Source organism: Pleurodeles waltl, chromosome 9 (genome assembly GCF_031143425.1).
Source record: "Pleurodeles waltl isolate 20211129_DDA chromosome 9, aPleWal1.hap1.20221129, whole genome shotgun sequence".
NCBI lineage: Eukaryota > Metazoa > Chordata > Amphibia > Caudata > Salamandridae > Pleurodeles > Pleurodeles waltl.
The window spans coordinates 11,113,283-11,126,784 of NC_090448.1; the positions used below are offsets into that span (position 1 = coordinate 11,113,283).

The 13,502-nt window shown below is 47.3% G+C and overlaps 1 protein-coding gene across 1 annotated transcript in view; it reads right to left on the reverse strand.

Annotated features, from left to right (window-relative positions):
* LOC138258833 (RING1 and YY1-binding protein B-like) overlaps nt 1-13,502 on the reverse strand; it is a 208,469-nt gene that overhangs the window by 37,842 nt on the left and 157,125 nt on the right. The window contains exon 3 of the mRNA XM_069206104.1: nt 4,590-5,471. Within this exon, the coding sequence (XP_069062205.1) occupies nt 4,590-5,471 (882 nt within the window). The remainder of the gene's footprint in view (nt 1-4,589; nt 5,472-13,502) is intronic.

Here is a 13,502-nt window from a genome sequence, read left to right on the forward strand (position 1 = left end):
AAAAAGGTCTAACCAGTCTTTCTCTCAATGTTGGACGATACCTTGTGCCTCCTTGCGATGTAGACACCAAGGTCAGGTGCCACCTGCTCAGTGTGGATGTGCACTATGAACTTCAGGGAACCCTGCTAGGTGGCTTGTGATCAGGAAGATGACTCCAGCTCCAACCAATACCAGAAGTGTGAAGTTTCCCAACTCAGGACCCCACTTTTCCCTGCTTTCTGACAGACCACATAGCTATGGTGTTTTCTGTGCAAACCTGCATATGGCCAGCAAGACCAGCATATTGATGTGGAACCGGTCCTGCTCCAGAGACTAGATTCCTCCTGATCTCCTTTAGATTACCTCATCCCAGCAGGGAAGCATCAGTCACCACATTCAGCTCTGGGTGGGAAGGAAGAGGGGTGTGTCACTGGATCAATTGCGTTCGAACAGCCACCAATGCAAATGTTTGAGCCTTCTCCTCCAAGAACTGGTTGGCACTGACCAGACTGCCCTGGCCCTGGGCCCACTGGAACTTCAAATTCCTTTGTTAAGCATGCATGTGCCACCTGGCAAAGCTGATAAGAAGAATGCATGAGGCTAAGAGGCCAAGACGCCTCAGAAATGCTCTCTTCATGCTCCAAGGTCCAGCCTGAACCATCAGGATCACAGCACGAATGTCCTTGACTCACTGCAGTGGTTGGAAACCTTAAACTCAGTTTCCAGACCTTCCCCAATGAATGGAAGACTCTGTAAGGAAATCGGTTAGGGTATTGACACGTTAATAGTAAATCCCTTACTATATCAAGAGATCTGCCATTTTCTGGAGGTAGTCAACAACTGACCATGGTGAGTCTACCATCAACAATCAGTCAAGGTGGAGGAATATTGGTATCCATGACCTCCGATGATGGGTAGCGATCTCCACCAAAACCACTTTCATGAAAATCTGCGGATCGATGGTGAGGCAAAAAGGGGAACACGGCAAACTGAAAATGCTTCTGGTCTACCTTGAACTACGGCTAACATCTGTGGGACTGCAGAATGTGTTCTGTAGTTCTATGGATACAATCTAGTCACCAAGTTCCTGACTAGACAGGGTCAAGGCCAATGTGAGCATTCTGAATTTGTCCTTCCACTAGAAGGCTTTCAGAGGCCGAAGTTTCTGCATACCCTGCAGTCCCCATCCTTCTTTGGAAGGAAGAAAAAGAGTAATAATGCTCAGCTATTCCCAAGTCCGAGACCCTCTGGATGGCACCTTTGGAGAGCAACAGGTAAACCTTGTGACGGAATGGATTGGAGCTCTTCTGAAAAAAAATCACTCTGGTGTGGAGGAAATAAGGGGGTGGGGCAGAGAAAAAAGGCAAGGCATAGCCTTTTTGAACTATCTGTAAGACCCATTTGTTGGATGTGAAGGACCACCAACCTAGGAGGAAACGTTGAATTCAGCCCCCATTACTCATTGTGCATGCACCAAAAAGGCAAACCAAAGTGAGCAGGTGACCACTGTAGCAAGGGATGAGAAATTGGACCGATGCCCAAGCTAGCCGGCATGCTTCCTTGTTAGACGTACTACCACAGCCTTGAAAATACTGAGGTGTCTCCTGCATAAGCAGCTATGAAGACTGTTTTTCCTACATACTACCCACTTGTAAAGCTTTCTTTAAACTTTCAAAATTGATTCAGAAACTGTTTGTTAGGGTCAACAACCACCAGGGGCACACCAAAGCCCTGCTGTCAACTAAAGCCTTCAAATACAGAGAAGGCGGGACCCAGCAAAATGTATATCCATTACAAAGGTTTGGACATTACTAGAGAATTCTGTGGATTCGTGCCTACCAAGCACTGTGCTAGTGCCAACTGCTCTGCCCAAGCAGTCAGTAGTGCTCAGTCCAGAATCCACTGGAACCTGACCATCTTGGATGGCTATAGCTGATCTGGCTTGAAATTCCTTGGGTAGTGCAACAAGATTCTGCAAATGGTGTCCATAAAGCGTTGCTATATCTCCCCAACAAGCATCTGGCACTGAGTGGCCGCAGTGCATTTCAGCTCTCACCAACAAAAGTCGTGGGAAAAGAACTAAGGTTCACCCTACTGGTGGAAGCCTTAACCAATAAACTATGATGTAGAGTTGACTGGCAACCTGCCAGTTCACCAGAGGACAGAAATAGGGCTTGGACCAGGTGCCCACCAGGATGTTTGTCAAAGCCTCAATAAATGGAAATAGTGGTTGTGAAAGTTTGTACTGGTTGCAAAACCTATTGGACATTGGTTTTGACCATCTTAAAAAGCAATTGTTAGTCCAAAACCTCTGCTGCACATCTCTTCATTACGGCGAAGGAAGAACTTTCTTGTTGGTGGCCCAGAGGGAGAAAGCAGCCCAATGTCCAAGGAAGTGTCAAACCCAGTGGCATCCTGCAAATCTAAATAAAAGTTTCAACATCCTACTGCTGTGGAAAATACTGCCCTTCGTCAACATTGTCATCTCAAAAGGATGGCTGGCCCTAACCAGAGACTTAACAGAAACGTTTTTGAAGCACTGCAGAGCAGTTCAAAGATAATGGTATAGTTCTATCTGAGTCAGAATGAACTGGAGCCAGGTTTGCTGGTATGGCTTCAAGGTGCAACCTCTATCAAGGCCGGGATGGAATCAGCTCAGTCAGAAACACTGATAGAGATGGGGTTCTCAGACGCCGGCAGCGATTTTGATGCTAAGATGGAAGTCTGCATCATGAGGCATGTTCTGGAGGCACAGACGGAACGGAAGGCTGACCTCCAAACTAGAGGCCTCCATGCATCCTTGAGGCCCAAAGGTGTGTCAGAGAGCCAGCAATTGACAGCATGGCCTCCATAGTGGCCTCCATCTGTTGCAATGTTGACAACAGACCTGAAAACTCAAGATGCATCGGGATCAGCTGCTGAATAAGCTCTTCAGGTGAGGATCAACAGTGAGACCACAATGCAGCCTAACCTCCTTGCAGCTTCTAAGGATGAGAGTGGTGGGTCTGGGACAAAATCCTTCTTGGTCCTCGTGCTTCTACTTCTAATTTGACTTACCGGAAGACTTGGACCTCGACGATGACCTTACACGGAAACGTCAGATGATGATCCGACGTGGGAATGTCCTCCAGAGCAGGAACGAGTCAGTGCCCTCTATTACGAGCCAGACTTTTGCAGCTTCTATTCAGTGTTTGACGACAAACAGCTTGGCTTCGGATCGCCTTTGGGTTCATAAAGCATACTCCTCCTATGAATCTGCCGAACCCAAACACCAGAGGCAGACCTTGCAGGGATGTCTCAGATATGTGTTTGTAACAGTCAGTATAAGGCTTACATCCTGTAGTTTTAGGAGAGGACATAGTACCCTAAGCACAGGAAAAAATAATTTTGAAGAAAAACTAATCAACTGTGAGCTATCTGTACCACCAGGTTGGATTCTTCTGCCCCCTTGGCTTTGAAAGCCTTAATGACAGGACCTTCAAACAAGACGTCTGAGGCTCCGGACTGCATGCTGTGCCTTGGATCAAAGCCCTGGACACTGCAGAATGTTGAGACAAAGAACCTTGACTAAATAATGAGCAAATTAAATTTAAAAAAAGGATAGTCTGAATTGGCATTAGCCACTGTTTTTCATTTTCTTGCCCACCATAACACCTCAAAAGGAAACTGCCACATGCAAATCAGCCTTGGGCTTGCTCCAATAGTGACAAGCCAGACCTTAACTGCCAGGCAAGGCCCCCTTCAAGCTGCAACACAAGCAGCCCTAGACCAGTTCTGGCATGTCTGGGTGTTGTCAGAAGGGTGCAGCTTGAGGCTCAAGGCAGCATGGGACGCAGGTGGGCGCTGCACTGATGGGTCATCACAAGTAGTCAGTGAACACTCGAAGATCATAACCAATTATAATGCTGTGTCTTAGTGGGAAAATTGAGGTTCCAGCAATGAATGAATTTGTGGCAAGAACAAATCCTACTTTGCAAGGGAGCGCACAGGACAAAACGCCCAAGGTATGATGATAATCTGTAGACAAGCTTCCCTCACTTAAAAATAGGGCTTCAAAATTGAGCAGATGGTTAAACATGTTTGGGGGGCAGGGGGTTGGAGAAGAAGTCTTTCAAAATCCAATTTGGAGAAGTACAGTGGAAACAAGCAACGCACAGGCATACTTGCTCCAACAAAATATAAAAAATAAATCACAAAGTGCAAACTGCCCGTAAAGAGCAACTTGAGACGTCTTAAAATGACAGTTAAAACCTCACGAGTGGAGACTGATTTATTTTCAACACCAGTGACCACAGCAGACATGAACGAGAGCCTCTTACCACTGCATTCACAGGTGGACAATCAGCCAAGATGTTTTAATTAACACTATAAAAGACACGAAACTAACCAGCTCTGAAAAAGTTACAATGCATCTTGGTCAGAGTAAAACGCAGCACTAAGTATGAGGCATCAATGGAATTTGTAGGTGGGGTTGGGGAGTACTAGAGGCACGAAAAGACCATGTGCATATCTCTTTGGCTCACCATTTGCAGTGCTAATACAATGAACATAATGTGGGTATTCCCTAAAGCTGGTAAAAAACACAAGTCAGGTTTTAATTCATTATATACCTTGTCTTTTTGCTTGCGATTCTCTTCATAACACTTGGAATAATTTCTTTTTCAAGCTTTTCTCCGTCCAGCTTTCCTCTGAGTCTCTCTCCATCGGGCTTTCCTCTCATTACTCTTTCTCCATCCAACTTTCCGCGAATCAGTCTTTCTCCATCCAGCTTTCCTTTAATCAGTTTTTCTACAGGTTTTCCCCTTTCTTGTTTCTCCAGTTCAAGTTTACCTCTTTCAGACTTTTCTACTTCAGGTTTTCCTTTATCAGGTTTTTCTACCTCAGGTTTTCCTTTATCAGGTTTTTCTAGCTCAGGTTTTCCTTTATCAGGTTTTTCTAGCTCAGGTTTTCCTTTATCAGGTTTTTCTAGCTCAGGTTTTCGCCTATCAGGTTTTTCTAGCTCAGGTTTTCGCTTATCAGGTTTTTCTAGCTCAGGTTTTCGCTTATCAGGTTTTTCTAGTTCAGGTTTTCGCTTATCAGGTTTTTCTAGTTCAGGTTTTCGCTTATCAGGTTTTTCTAGTTCAGGTTTCCCATTATTTTTTTCTAGTTCAGGTTTTATGGTCTCAAATGTTTCCTCTTCAATTTTTCCTTTATCCAGTTTTTCTGTTTCAAGTTTGTCTTTAACAAGTCTTTCCTTCTCAAGAGTTTCTTGGTCGCATTTCTCTCTTTCATCGGGTAGATCAAGCGGTTCGTCCTCTGGTTTGTCTTCATCAATTGCATCACATTCTGGATTTTCTTTCTCATCTATTTCCATGTCCGATCTTTCTTTGTCAAGTTTCTCTCTCTCAGGTCGATCAACCTTTTCCTTTTTCTCTTTTTTAGGTGGTGGTGGTGGTGTAGCAAACTGCTGAGCGACCTGCTGCGCAACCAACTGAGAATTTATTCTGGGTTTTCTGGAAGGAAAAAATATATAATTGCTTTACTTGAGCAATATTTTACTTTGACACAAATGTATTCATTATATTGATGTGAAACATTATTGAAAATCGCAAATAAAGAGGGTTTGATAATGTGACAAGACAAAGATTCTGTCTCTCTTGCAACAATACAGAATGTTTAAAAGGTACTGCCCCACGCACTCTCAATTTCAAGAAGTTTAAGGCCCCTTAGGAACATGAAGATCGGAAGGGTGTTAGACAACCTATTCCTCTGCTTATGCAAATAGTAACCAACGAACCAACACTACCAAAGGCACTTATTTACCTTCTTGTGGATGATATCATTTTAGTAAGTGTAAGGTACTTCAATTGACTACTATGATTAAGCCATACTGCAATCCTACTGCACTTGAATTAACAGTCATGGTCTCATTTATAGAGGTATTTAGGGTAGAAGGCAGCGCAGATGCCTTCAAAGACTTCTGCATGCTTATGAGGAAAATAAACTTCCCCCACGACCAGAACCCCCACTTACCTTGCAGGTAACCTCGCCATCTCTAGTGCTTCCCGGGACATGCTCCAGGTTATCAAGAGTAAAACAAAAGATGACCGGCTTTTTCCATCTATGCACAAGGATCTCGCACAACATCCATTAGAACCCAACCAACTCTGCTCTAATTTAGGAAAGAGTTTAGGACTGACCTCGTTAAATAACACCACATCACCATGCTTGAGCCATCCACAACCGAACGTCCTCTCCTTTCACTTGTTGACTTTATGCTCGTCTTTGACTGTGTACAGTATTCTGCCACCTTTAGGCTAGTTTTGGGCTATATAAATACCATATAAATACACAAAGACTATCTTTCTTTCATGTACCCATTTTTGCTCCTATGCTTCTATGCAACACATTCTAAACCCCAGTGGGTCCATGCTATATAAAAAAAAATGGTAACATGAAAAAACGACCATCTTTCTGAGCCTAACTTTTTTTTAATTATTATTATTATAAATGATGTCCTTCACGGGAAATCACACTATAAAAATAAAAGGAATGTAGATGGGGGTTGGCCCTCTTGAAATGCAGAGAAGGATTTAGAAATCTCTATATGCCCCAGATAGGGGTCGACACCTATCTGAGAATGAAAATATATATAAATATATATCTTTACGATCCGATTCCATCATACAAGCCTACTACGGGCACAATTATAGTTGGCTGAAAGTATATGTAACTGAATATGTAAGGAACCCACCACAGGGGCATTTCTGAAGTTTTCTGATTATAAGTGATCAACAAACAAAATTTAGTCAGTCATGATTTTTGCACACAATTTTAAAATTCTGGAATTTCTGCCCATTTGGTCTTAATTTGAGGTAAGTTACCTCCCTCAATCTTGCGCTTGTCCCAGAGTCAAATTTTGTCTACATTAGAAAATGAAGGTGGAGGTTGTGACAATGTTTAATAGTTTATTTTTAATTTGTAATTCAATAATAGTTTGTGGTATGGACTGCAGCCTTTTGTTTATGTTAGGGACGAAATGGTAAACAAAGATGGGGCAGCGTTGTATGTGAGCAAGGCCACAACAGTGGCCAAAATGCGTAATGGCTAACATTGCGGAGCAAGATGAATAAAGAACTTTCAAAAAAAGACGTGGGGTCTGCGCTGGTCTATGCTGGATGACAGCGAATTATAGGAGAGTAGATATATCTTTATATCAATGTGTTTGTAAGCAGTGGAAGGCCCTGGGCAAAGGTGGAATGGTCATCTTTCAGTTGCCTATTTCAGCATTTAGTTGCTAAACTGGTACTAATGAGCTCAAACCTTTACCCAGACAGCATTACCATGTTTACAAATCACAAAATGTAAAAAAAAGGCTGCATTATGCTGTGTAATCTGCCTTTTGCATAATTGGGCGTGCTCCTGCCGCATATTTCCACAGATTGCAGTGACCCCAAGTTCACTTAAGGAGCTCAGCTGCACACAAAGTTGCGGAGGCTACTATTCGAATGTGGTATTCTCGAAATCAAAGGTAGAATTTTGCCTTAAGGAAATTAATTTTAAAATGGCAATAGCCGAGCAGTAATGCATAATTCACACAGAACGCTGCGGTATTGGGTTTTGGGTATGCAGCAAAGAGAAGTAATCCTGCATCTTTTCTTTCTGATGCAGTTTAATTGAAAAATGGACATCTCACAAATGCACACACCCACTGACTGATTTAGAACTACGATTCTGCCTTCTGTGCTGGGCAGTGTTTTAGAAGGAAAGTTTTTGCCAGTCAGCAGAGTTGGCGTCTTGGTGGAAATGGAGGACAGCTCTCAAGTGAGATCAGTCACTGAAGCAGTCTCTGAGGGAGAAGAAAGTGCAGAATTTAAAGTGAATTTTCTGTCTAAAACATTCTATCCCATGACTCGTCTTCCAGCAATTTTGAGGAACATGGTCATGGCAGTCGTGATGTCCCTTTGAAAGCACAGTCTCTGCAGTGGAAGAACCGTAGCAGGGCAGATCAACCCAGAGAGCAGGCATATCCAGCGGCAAGCACCGAGTGATCTCTTAGCAGCCCCCCAATTAAGTGCTGCCCCGAATAAACTAAATGTTGTGGCTGATTAACTACATCCATCTCTTTTTGGATGCTGACTTGAGGAAATTGTGCAATAAACAAATGCGTGCAGAACAATTTCTGAGGGCGCATGGAGACATGAAGAAAATGTGTGCCTTAGTCAAAGTTTGATGTTTGCAATGACTTTACCTGGTAACAGCCAAGGTAGTCACCCACAACTGGACCCCCCCCCCCATGGTTGTCTAGTTTAAAAAAATGTGCAGGGTGGCTAGACTCCCTAGGTGCCAGACTTAATGATATACTGCTTTTGTAAATCGGTCATCCTGATAAAAAAAAGTGAGAGAAAATGTCACAAATGGTCATTTTGTCCTACTCACATTCAGTATTTCTTTATTTCAATGGTTTATTTGTGGAAACCTTGTGAAATCTAAAAATATGACTCCTTGCTGAATCCAAAATGGAGTCTACTATAGAGAAATATGTAGCTTTCCTGGTAACCCATGACTTTCACAATGGTTAAAAAACTAGAACAAATAGGATACCTCTTCAAGAATGCAATTAATGTGCTAAAACAGTTTTTTTTATTCAGCTCTCTGTGTTCCTGAAAACTTCTAAAATGGTGACTTTAGCACAGCAAACCATTAAGTGAGGCAATTTTAAAGGTGGGAAAAACCAGACGTTTTGCGGGACACTTTTTTCCCTATTTTTCACCCCAAAACAGCTACAAATTTTCTCTGTCTCTTCCAGTGGAATCCAAAAACCCTGGGTACCTTTAGAACCCCAGGATGTTGGAAAAAAGGACACACATTTGGTGTGGATTTACTCTACAGGTTATCATACCAGCACAGCTCTTTTATTGTGGTAATGCTCTACTATATGGTTATAATTCTAAAGTGCATTCCTATATGTGATTACTTGAGAAAGTCTGCACTTTACCATTACTTATGTCCATTTCTGTGTCTTTAACTGTACTTATATACAAAGAGCGTCAAATACAATACACAGTAATTGCTTGAACTTTCCTAATGAAATTATACACTCAAATGATATTGTGCAAACTATAAAACACATTTTCTACACTTAGAATGCTTTACAAATTATTATAAATTTCAAAGGTTTAGTCAAATTTCTTTTGTTGTTAATTCTGTTGGATAAAAATAATTGACGTTACTGGTTTCAATTTATAGATATAATCTTACTTGTCGACTAGTGAGACTGCAAACGAAAGGTGCGTTGCTGGGTTGTCACTGTTAATAATGAGCAGGTCAATTGTTAGTAGATCAGTGAAAATTAAATCTATTACTTGCTGGACATCTTCCCAAAATAAAACCTTTAAATGTGCTCCTGTTTGTGACGCTCAAAACCTGGGATTCACAACGAGACATTTCAATGAGGACTATTTCACCCAACTTTTTCTCCCCGTTATGCCCAACCTGAGCCCCTCTTCAATCGATAATTGATTTTGGTTGCACAAGAGCAACTGTGAGAGTATCTGACTGGATGGCACCAGTTGGCCCAGGCCTATACGAAGGTGGTAGAGTCGTCCTTGCCGGTGAAGGGTGAATGATAGATACATACATACGCAAAACATAAGTAAACATAAAAATATTGCATGTTTGGATATTTTTTATTGCACAAAGTGCAGAGGTGCAAAATACATTTCACAAAGACAAATATGAACAATATTTAACTCCCTGTGCAATGTGTGTTTAATCACCAAAATGACAGCCCTGAAACCACTCTGCAGAGATTTACAATTGTCACGGCCCCTAGGGTTATGCACTAACTGAAGGCCATAATATATGACCGGGTTTTCTACATTACAATGCAAGAAAAGGCAAATTATGCTGCACTACGCGGCACATTCTTTGTCCGTACTAATTTCACCCATTCGGGGTTTGAACACAGAGTTGAAATCCGCAAATGAACCAGAAATGTATGTCAAATGTGGTAAATCAATTATACAGTAAGTAGATTTGCCTTGCATAATTTCTAACCATAGTTTGCCGTTTCATGAATAATTTGTTCAAGAAAGGTAAACTAAACGTAAACATTTTAATTCTAATCAATGCCCATTGTTAACTGCAGCTTTAAAAAAAAATAAAAAAAATGTTTTAACAATCTCTCCCTTTTACAGAATGAATGTGTTTCACAAAGTCAAGGGTGTTTTTTTCCCTAAAATTTTATATTTCTCACTACATATAAGTATTCTTCATCTTTTATACTGCAGACAACCTTAAAGTGTAGCTTAGTGTTTGAGGTCATTTTTTTCAATGGAAATCGGTATAAAACACATTTTCAGTTTAACCACCCAAAAATAAAGGCAGGCGTGTGTGTGTGTGTGTCGGGTGGAGGGTGGAGGGTCGTGCGGGGCTTTGAGTGTGTGCACGTGTGTTTGTGAGGGGCTGTGTGTGTGTGTAGAGGACTGTGAGTGTGTATATATGTGTGAGGGGAGGTTGTGGAGGTGGTGCTGCAAGTGTGGGCAGCTGGGTGTGTGTGTGTGGAGCGGTGTGTGTGTGTGTGTTGGAGCAGTGTGTGTGTGTTGGAGCAGTGTGTGTGTGTTGGAGCAGTGTGTGTGTGTGGAGCAGTGTGTGTGTGTGGAGCAGTGTGTGTGTGTGGAGCAGTGTGTATGTGTGTGGAGCAGTGTGTGTGTGTGTGGAGCAGTGTGTGTGTGTGTGGAGCAGTGTGTGTGTGTGTGGAGCAGTGTGTGTGTGTGTGGAGCAGTGTGTGTGTGTGTGGAGCAGTGTGTGTGTGTGGAGCAGTGTGTGTGTGGGAGCAGTGTGTGTGTGGGAGCAGTGTGTGTGTGGGAGCAGTGTGTGTGTGGGAGCAGTGTGTGTGGGAGCAGTGTGTGTGGGAGCAGTGTGTGTGTGTGGGAGCAGTGTGTGTGTGTGGGAGCAGTGTGTGTGTGAGCTGTGTATGTGTGGGAGCAGTGTGTGTGTGAGCTGTGTATGTGTGGGAGCAGTGTGTGTGGGAGCAGTGTGTGTGTGGGAGCAGTGTGTGTGTGGGAGCAGTGTGTAAGGGGAGCAGGGTGTGTGTAGGGGGAGCAGGGTGTGTGTAGGGGGAGCAGGGTGTGTGTAGGGGGAGCAGGGTGTGTGTGTAGGGGGAGCAGGGTGTGTGTGTAGGGGGAGCAGGGTGTGTGTGTGGGGGAGCAGGGTGTGTGTGTGGGGGAGCAGGGTGTGTGTGTGGGGGGGAGCAGGGTGTGTGTGTGTGGGGGGGGAGCAGGGTGTGTGTGTGTGGGGGGGGAGCAGGGTGTGTGTGTGGGGGGGAGCAGGGTGTGTGTGTGTGGGGGGGAGCAGGGTGTGTGTGTGTGTGGGGGGAGCAGGGTGTGTGTGTGTGGGGGGAGCAGGGTGTGTGTGTGTGGGGGAGCAGGGTGTGTGTGTGGGGGAGCAGGGTGTGTGTGTGGGGGAGCAGGGTGTGTGTGTGGGGGAGCAGGGTGTGTGTGTGGGGGGAGCAGGGTGTGTGTGTGTGGGGGGGGAGCAGGGTGTGAGTGTGTGGGGGGGGAGCAGGGTGTGTGTGTGTGTGGGGGGGAGCAGGGTGTGTGTGTGTGTGTGGGGGGAGCAGGGTGTGTGTGTGTGTGGGGGGGAGCAGGGTGTGTGTGTGTGGGGGGGAGCAGGGTGTGTGTGTGTGTGGGGGGGGGAGCAGGGTGTGTGTGTGTGGGGGGGGAGCAGGGTGTGTGTGTGGGGGGGGAGCAGGGTGTGTGTGTGTGGGGGGAGCAGGGTGTGTGTGTGGGGGGGAGCAGGGTGTGTGTGGGGGGGAGCAGGGTGTGTGTGTGGGGGGGAGCAGGGTGTGTGTGTGGGGGGGAGCAGGGTGTGTGTGTGTGGGGGGAGCAGGGTGTGTGTGTGGGGGGGGGAGCAGGGTGTGTGTGTGTGTGTGTGGGGGGGGGGGGCCTGGGTGTGTGTGGGCAGCTGGGTGTGTGTGGAGCGGTCTGTGTGTGTGTGTGAGCAGTGTGTGTGTGTGAGCAGGGTGTGTGTGTGGGGGGGGAGCAGGGTGTGTGTGTGTGTGGGGGGAGCAGGGTGTGTGTGTGTGTGGGGGGGGGAGCAGGGTGTGTGTGTGTGGGGGGGAGCTGGGGGTGTGTGTGGGGGGGAGCTGGGGGTGTGTGTGTGGGGGGAGCTGGGGGTGTGTGTGTGGGGGGAGCTGGGGGTGTGTGTGTGTGGGGGGAGCTGGGGGTGTGTGTGTGTGGGGGGAGCTGGGGGTGTGTGTGTGTGGGGGGAGCTGGGGGTGTGTGTGTGTGGGGGTGTGTGTGTGTGGGGGGAGCTGGGGGTGTGTGTGGGGGGGAGCTGGGCGTGTGTGTGTGGGGGGAGCTGGGCGTGTGTGTGTGGGGGGAGCTGGGCGTGTGTGTGTGGGGGGAGCTGGGCGTGTGTGTGTGGGGGGAGCTGGGCGTGTGTGTGTGGGGGGAGCTGGGCGTGTGTGTGGGGGGAGCTGGGCGTGTGTGTGGGGGGAGCTGGGCGTGTGTGTGTGTGGGGGGGAGCTGGGCGTGTGTGTGGGGGGAGCTGGGCGTGTGTGTGTGTGGGGGGGAGCTGGGCGTGTGTGTGTGGGGGGGAGCTGGGCGTGTGTGTGTGGGGGGGGAGCTGGGCGTGTGTGTGTGGGGGGGAGCTGGGCGTGTGTGTGGGGGGGGAGCTGGGCGTGTGTGTGGGGGGGGAGCTGGGCGTGTGTGGGGGGGGAGCTGGGCGTGTGTGGGGGGGGAGCTGGGCGTGTGTGGGGGGGGAGCTGGGCGTGTGTGGGGGGGAGCTGGGCGTGTGTGGGGGGGAGCTGGGCGTGTGTGGGGGGGAGCTGGGCGTGTGTGGGGGGGAGCTGGGCGTGTGTGGGGGGGGAGCTGGGCGTGTGTGTGTGTGGGGGGGAGCTGGGAGTGTGTGTGTGGAGGGGAGCTGGGTGTGGTGTGTGTGGGGAGCTGGGTGTGGTGTGTGTGGGGAGCTGGGTGTGGTGTGTGTGGGGAGCTGGGTGTGGTGTGTGTGGGGAGCTGGGTGTGGTGTGTGTGGGGAGCTGGGTGTGGTGTGTGTGGGGAGCTGGGTGTGGTGTGTGTGGGGAGCTGGGTGTGGTGTGTGTGGGGAGCTGGGTGTGGTGTGTGTGGGGAGCTGGGTGTGGTGTGTGTGGGGAGCTGGGTGTGGTGTGTGTGGGGAGCTGGGTGTGGTGTGTGTGTGGGGAGCTGGGTGTGGTGTGTGTGTGGGGAGCTGGGTGTGGTGTGTGTGTGGGGAGCTGGGTGTGGTTTGTGTGTGGGGAGCTGGGTGTGGTGTGTGTGTGTGGGGAGCTGGGTGTGGTGTGTGTGGGGAGCTGGGTGTGGTGTGTGTGTGGGGAGCTGGGTGTGGTGTGTGTGGGGAGCTGGGTGTGGTGTGTGTGGGGAGCTGGGTGTGGTGTGTGTGGGGAGCTGGGTGTGGTGCGTGTGGGGAGCTGGGTGTGGTGAGTGTGGGGAGCTGGGTGTGGTGTGTTTGTGGGGAGGTATGTGTTTGTGGGGAGCTGGGTGTGGGGTGTGTTTGTGGGGAGCTGG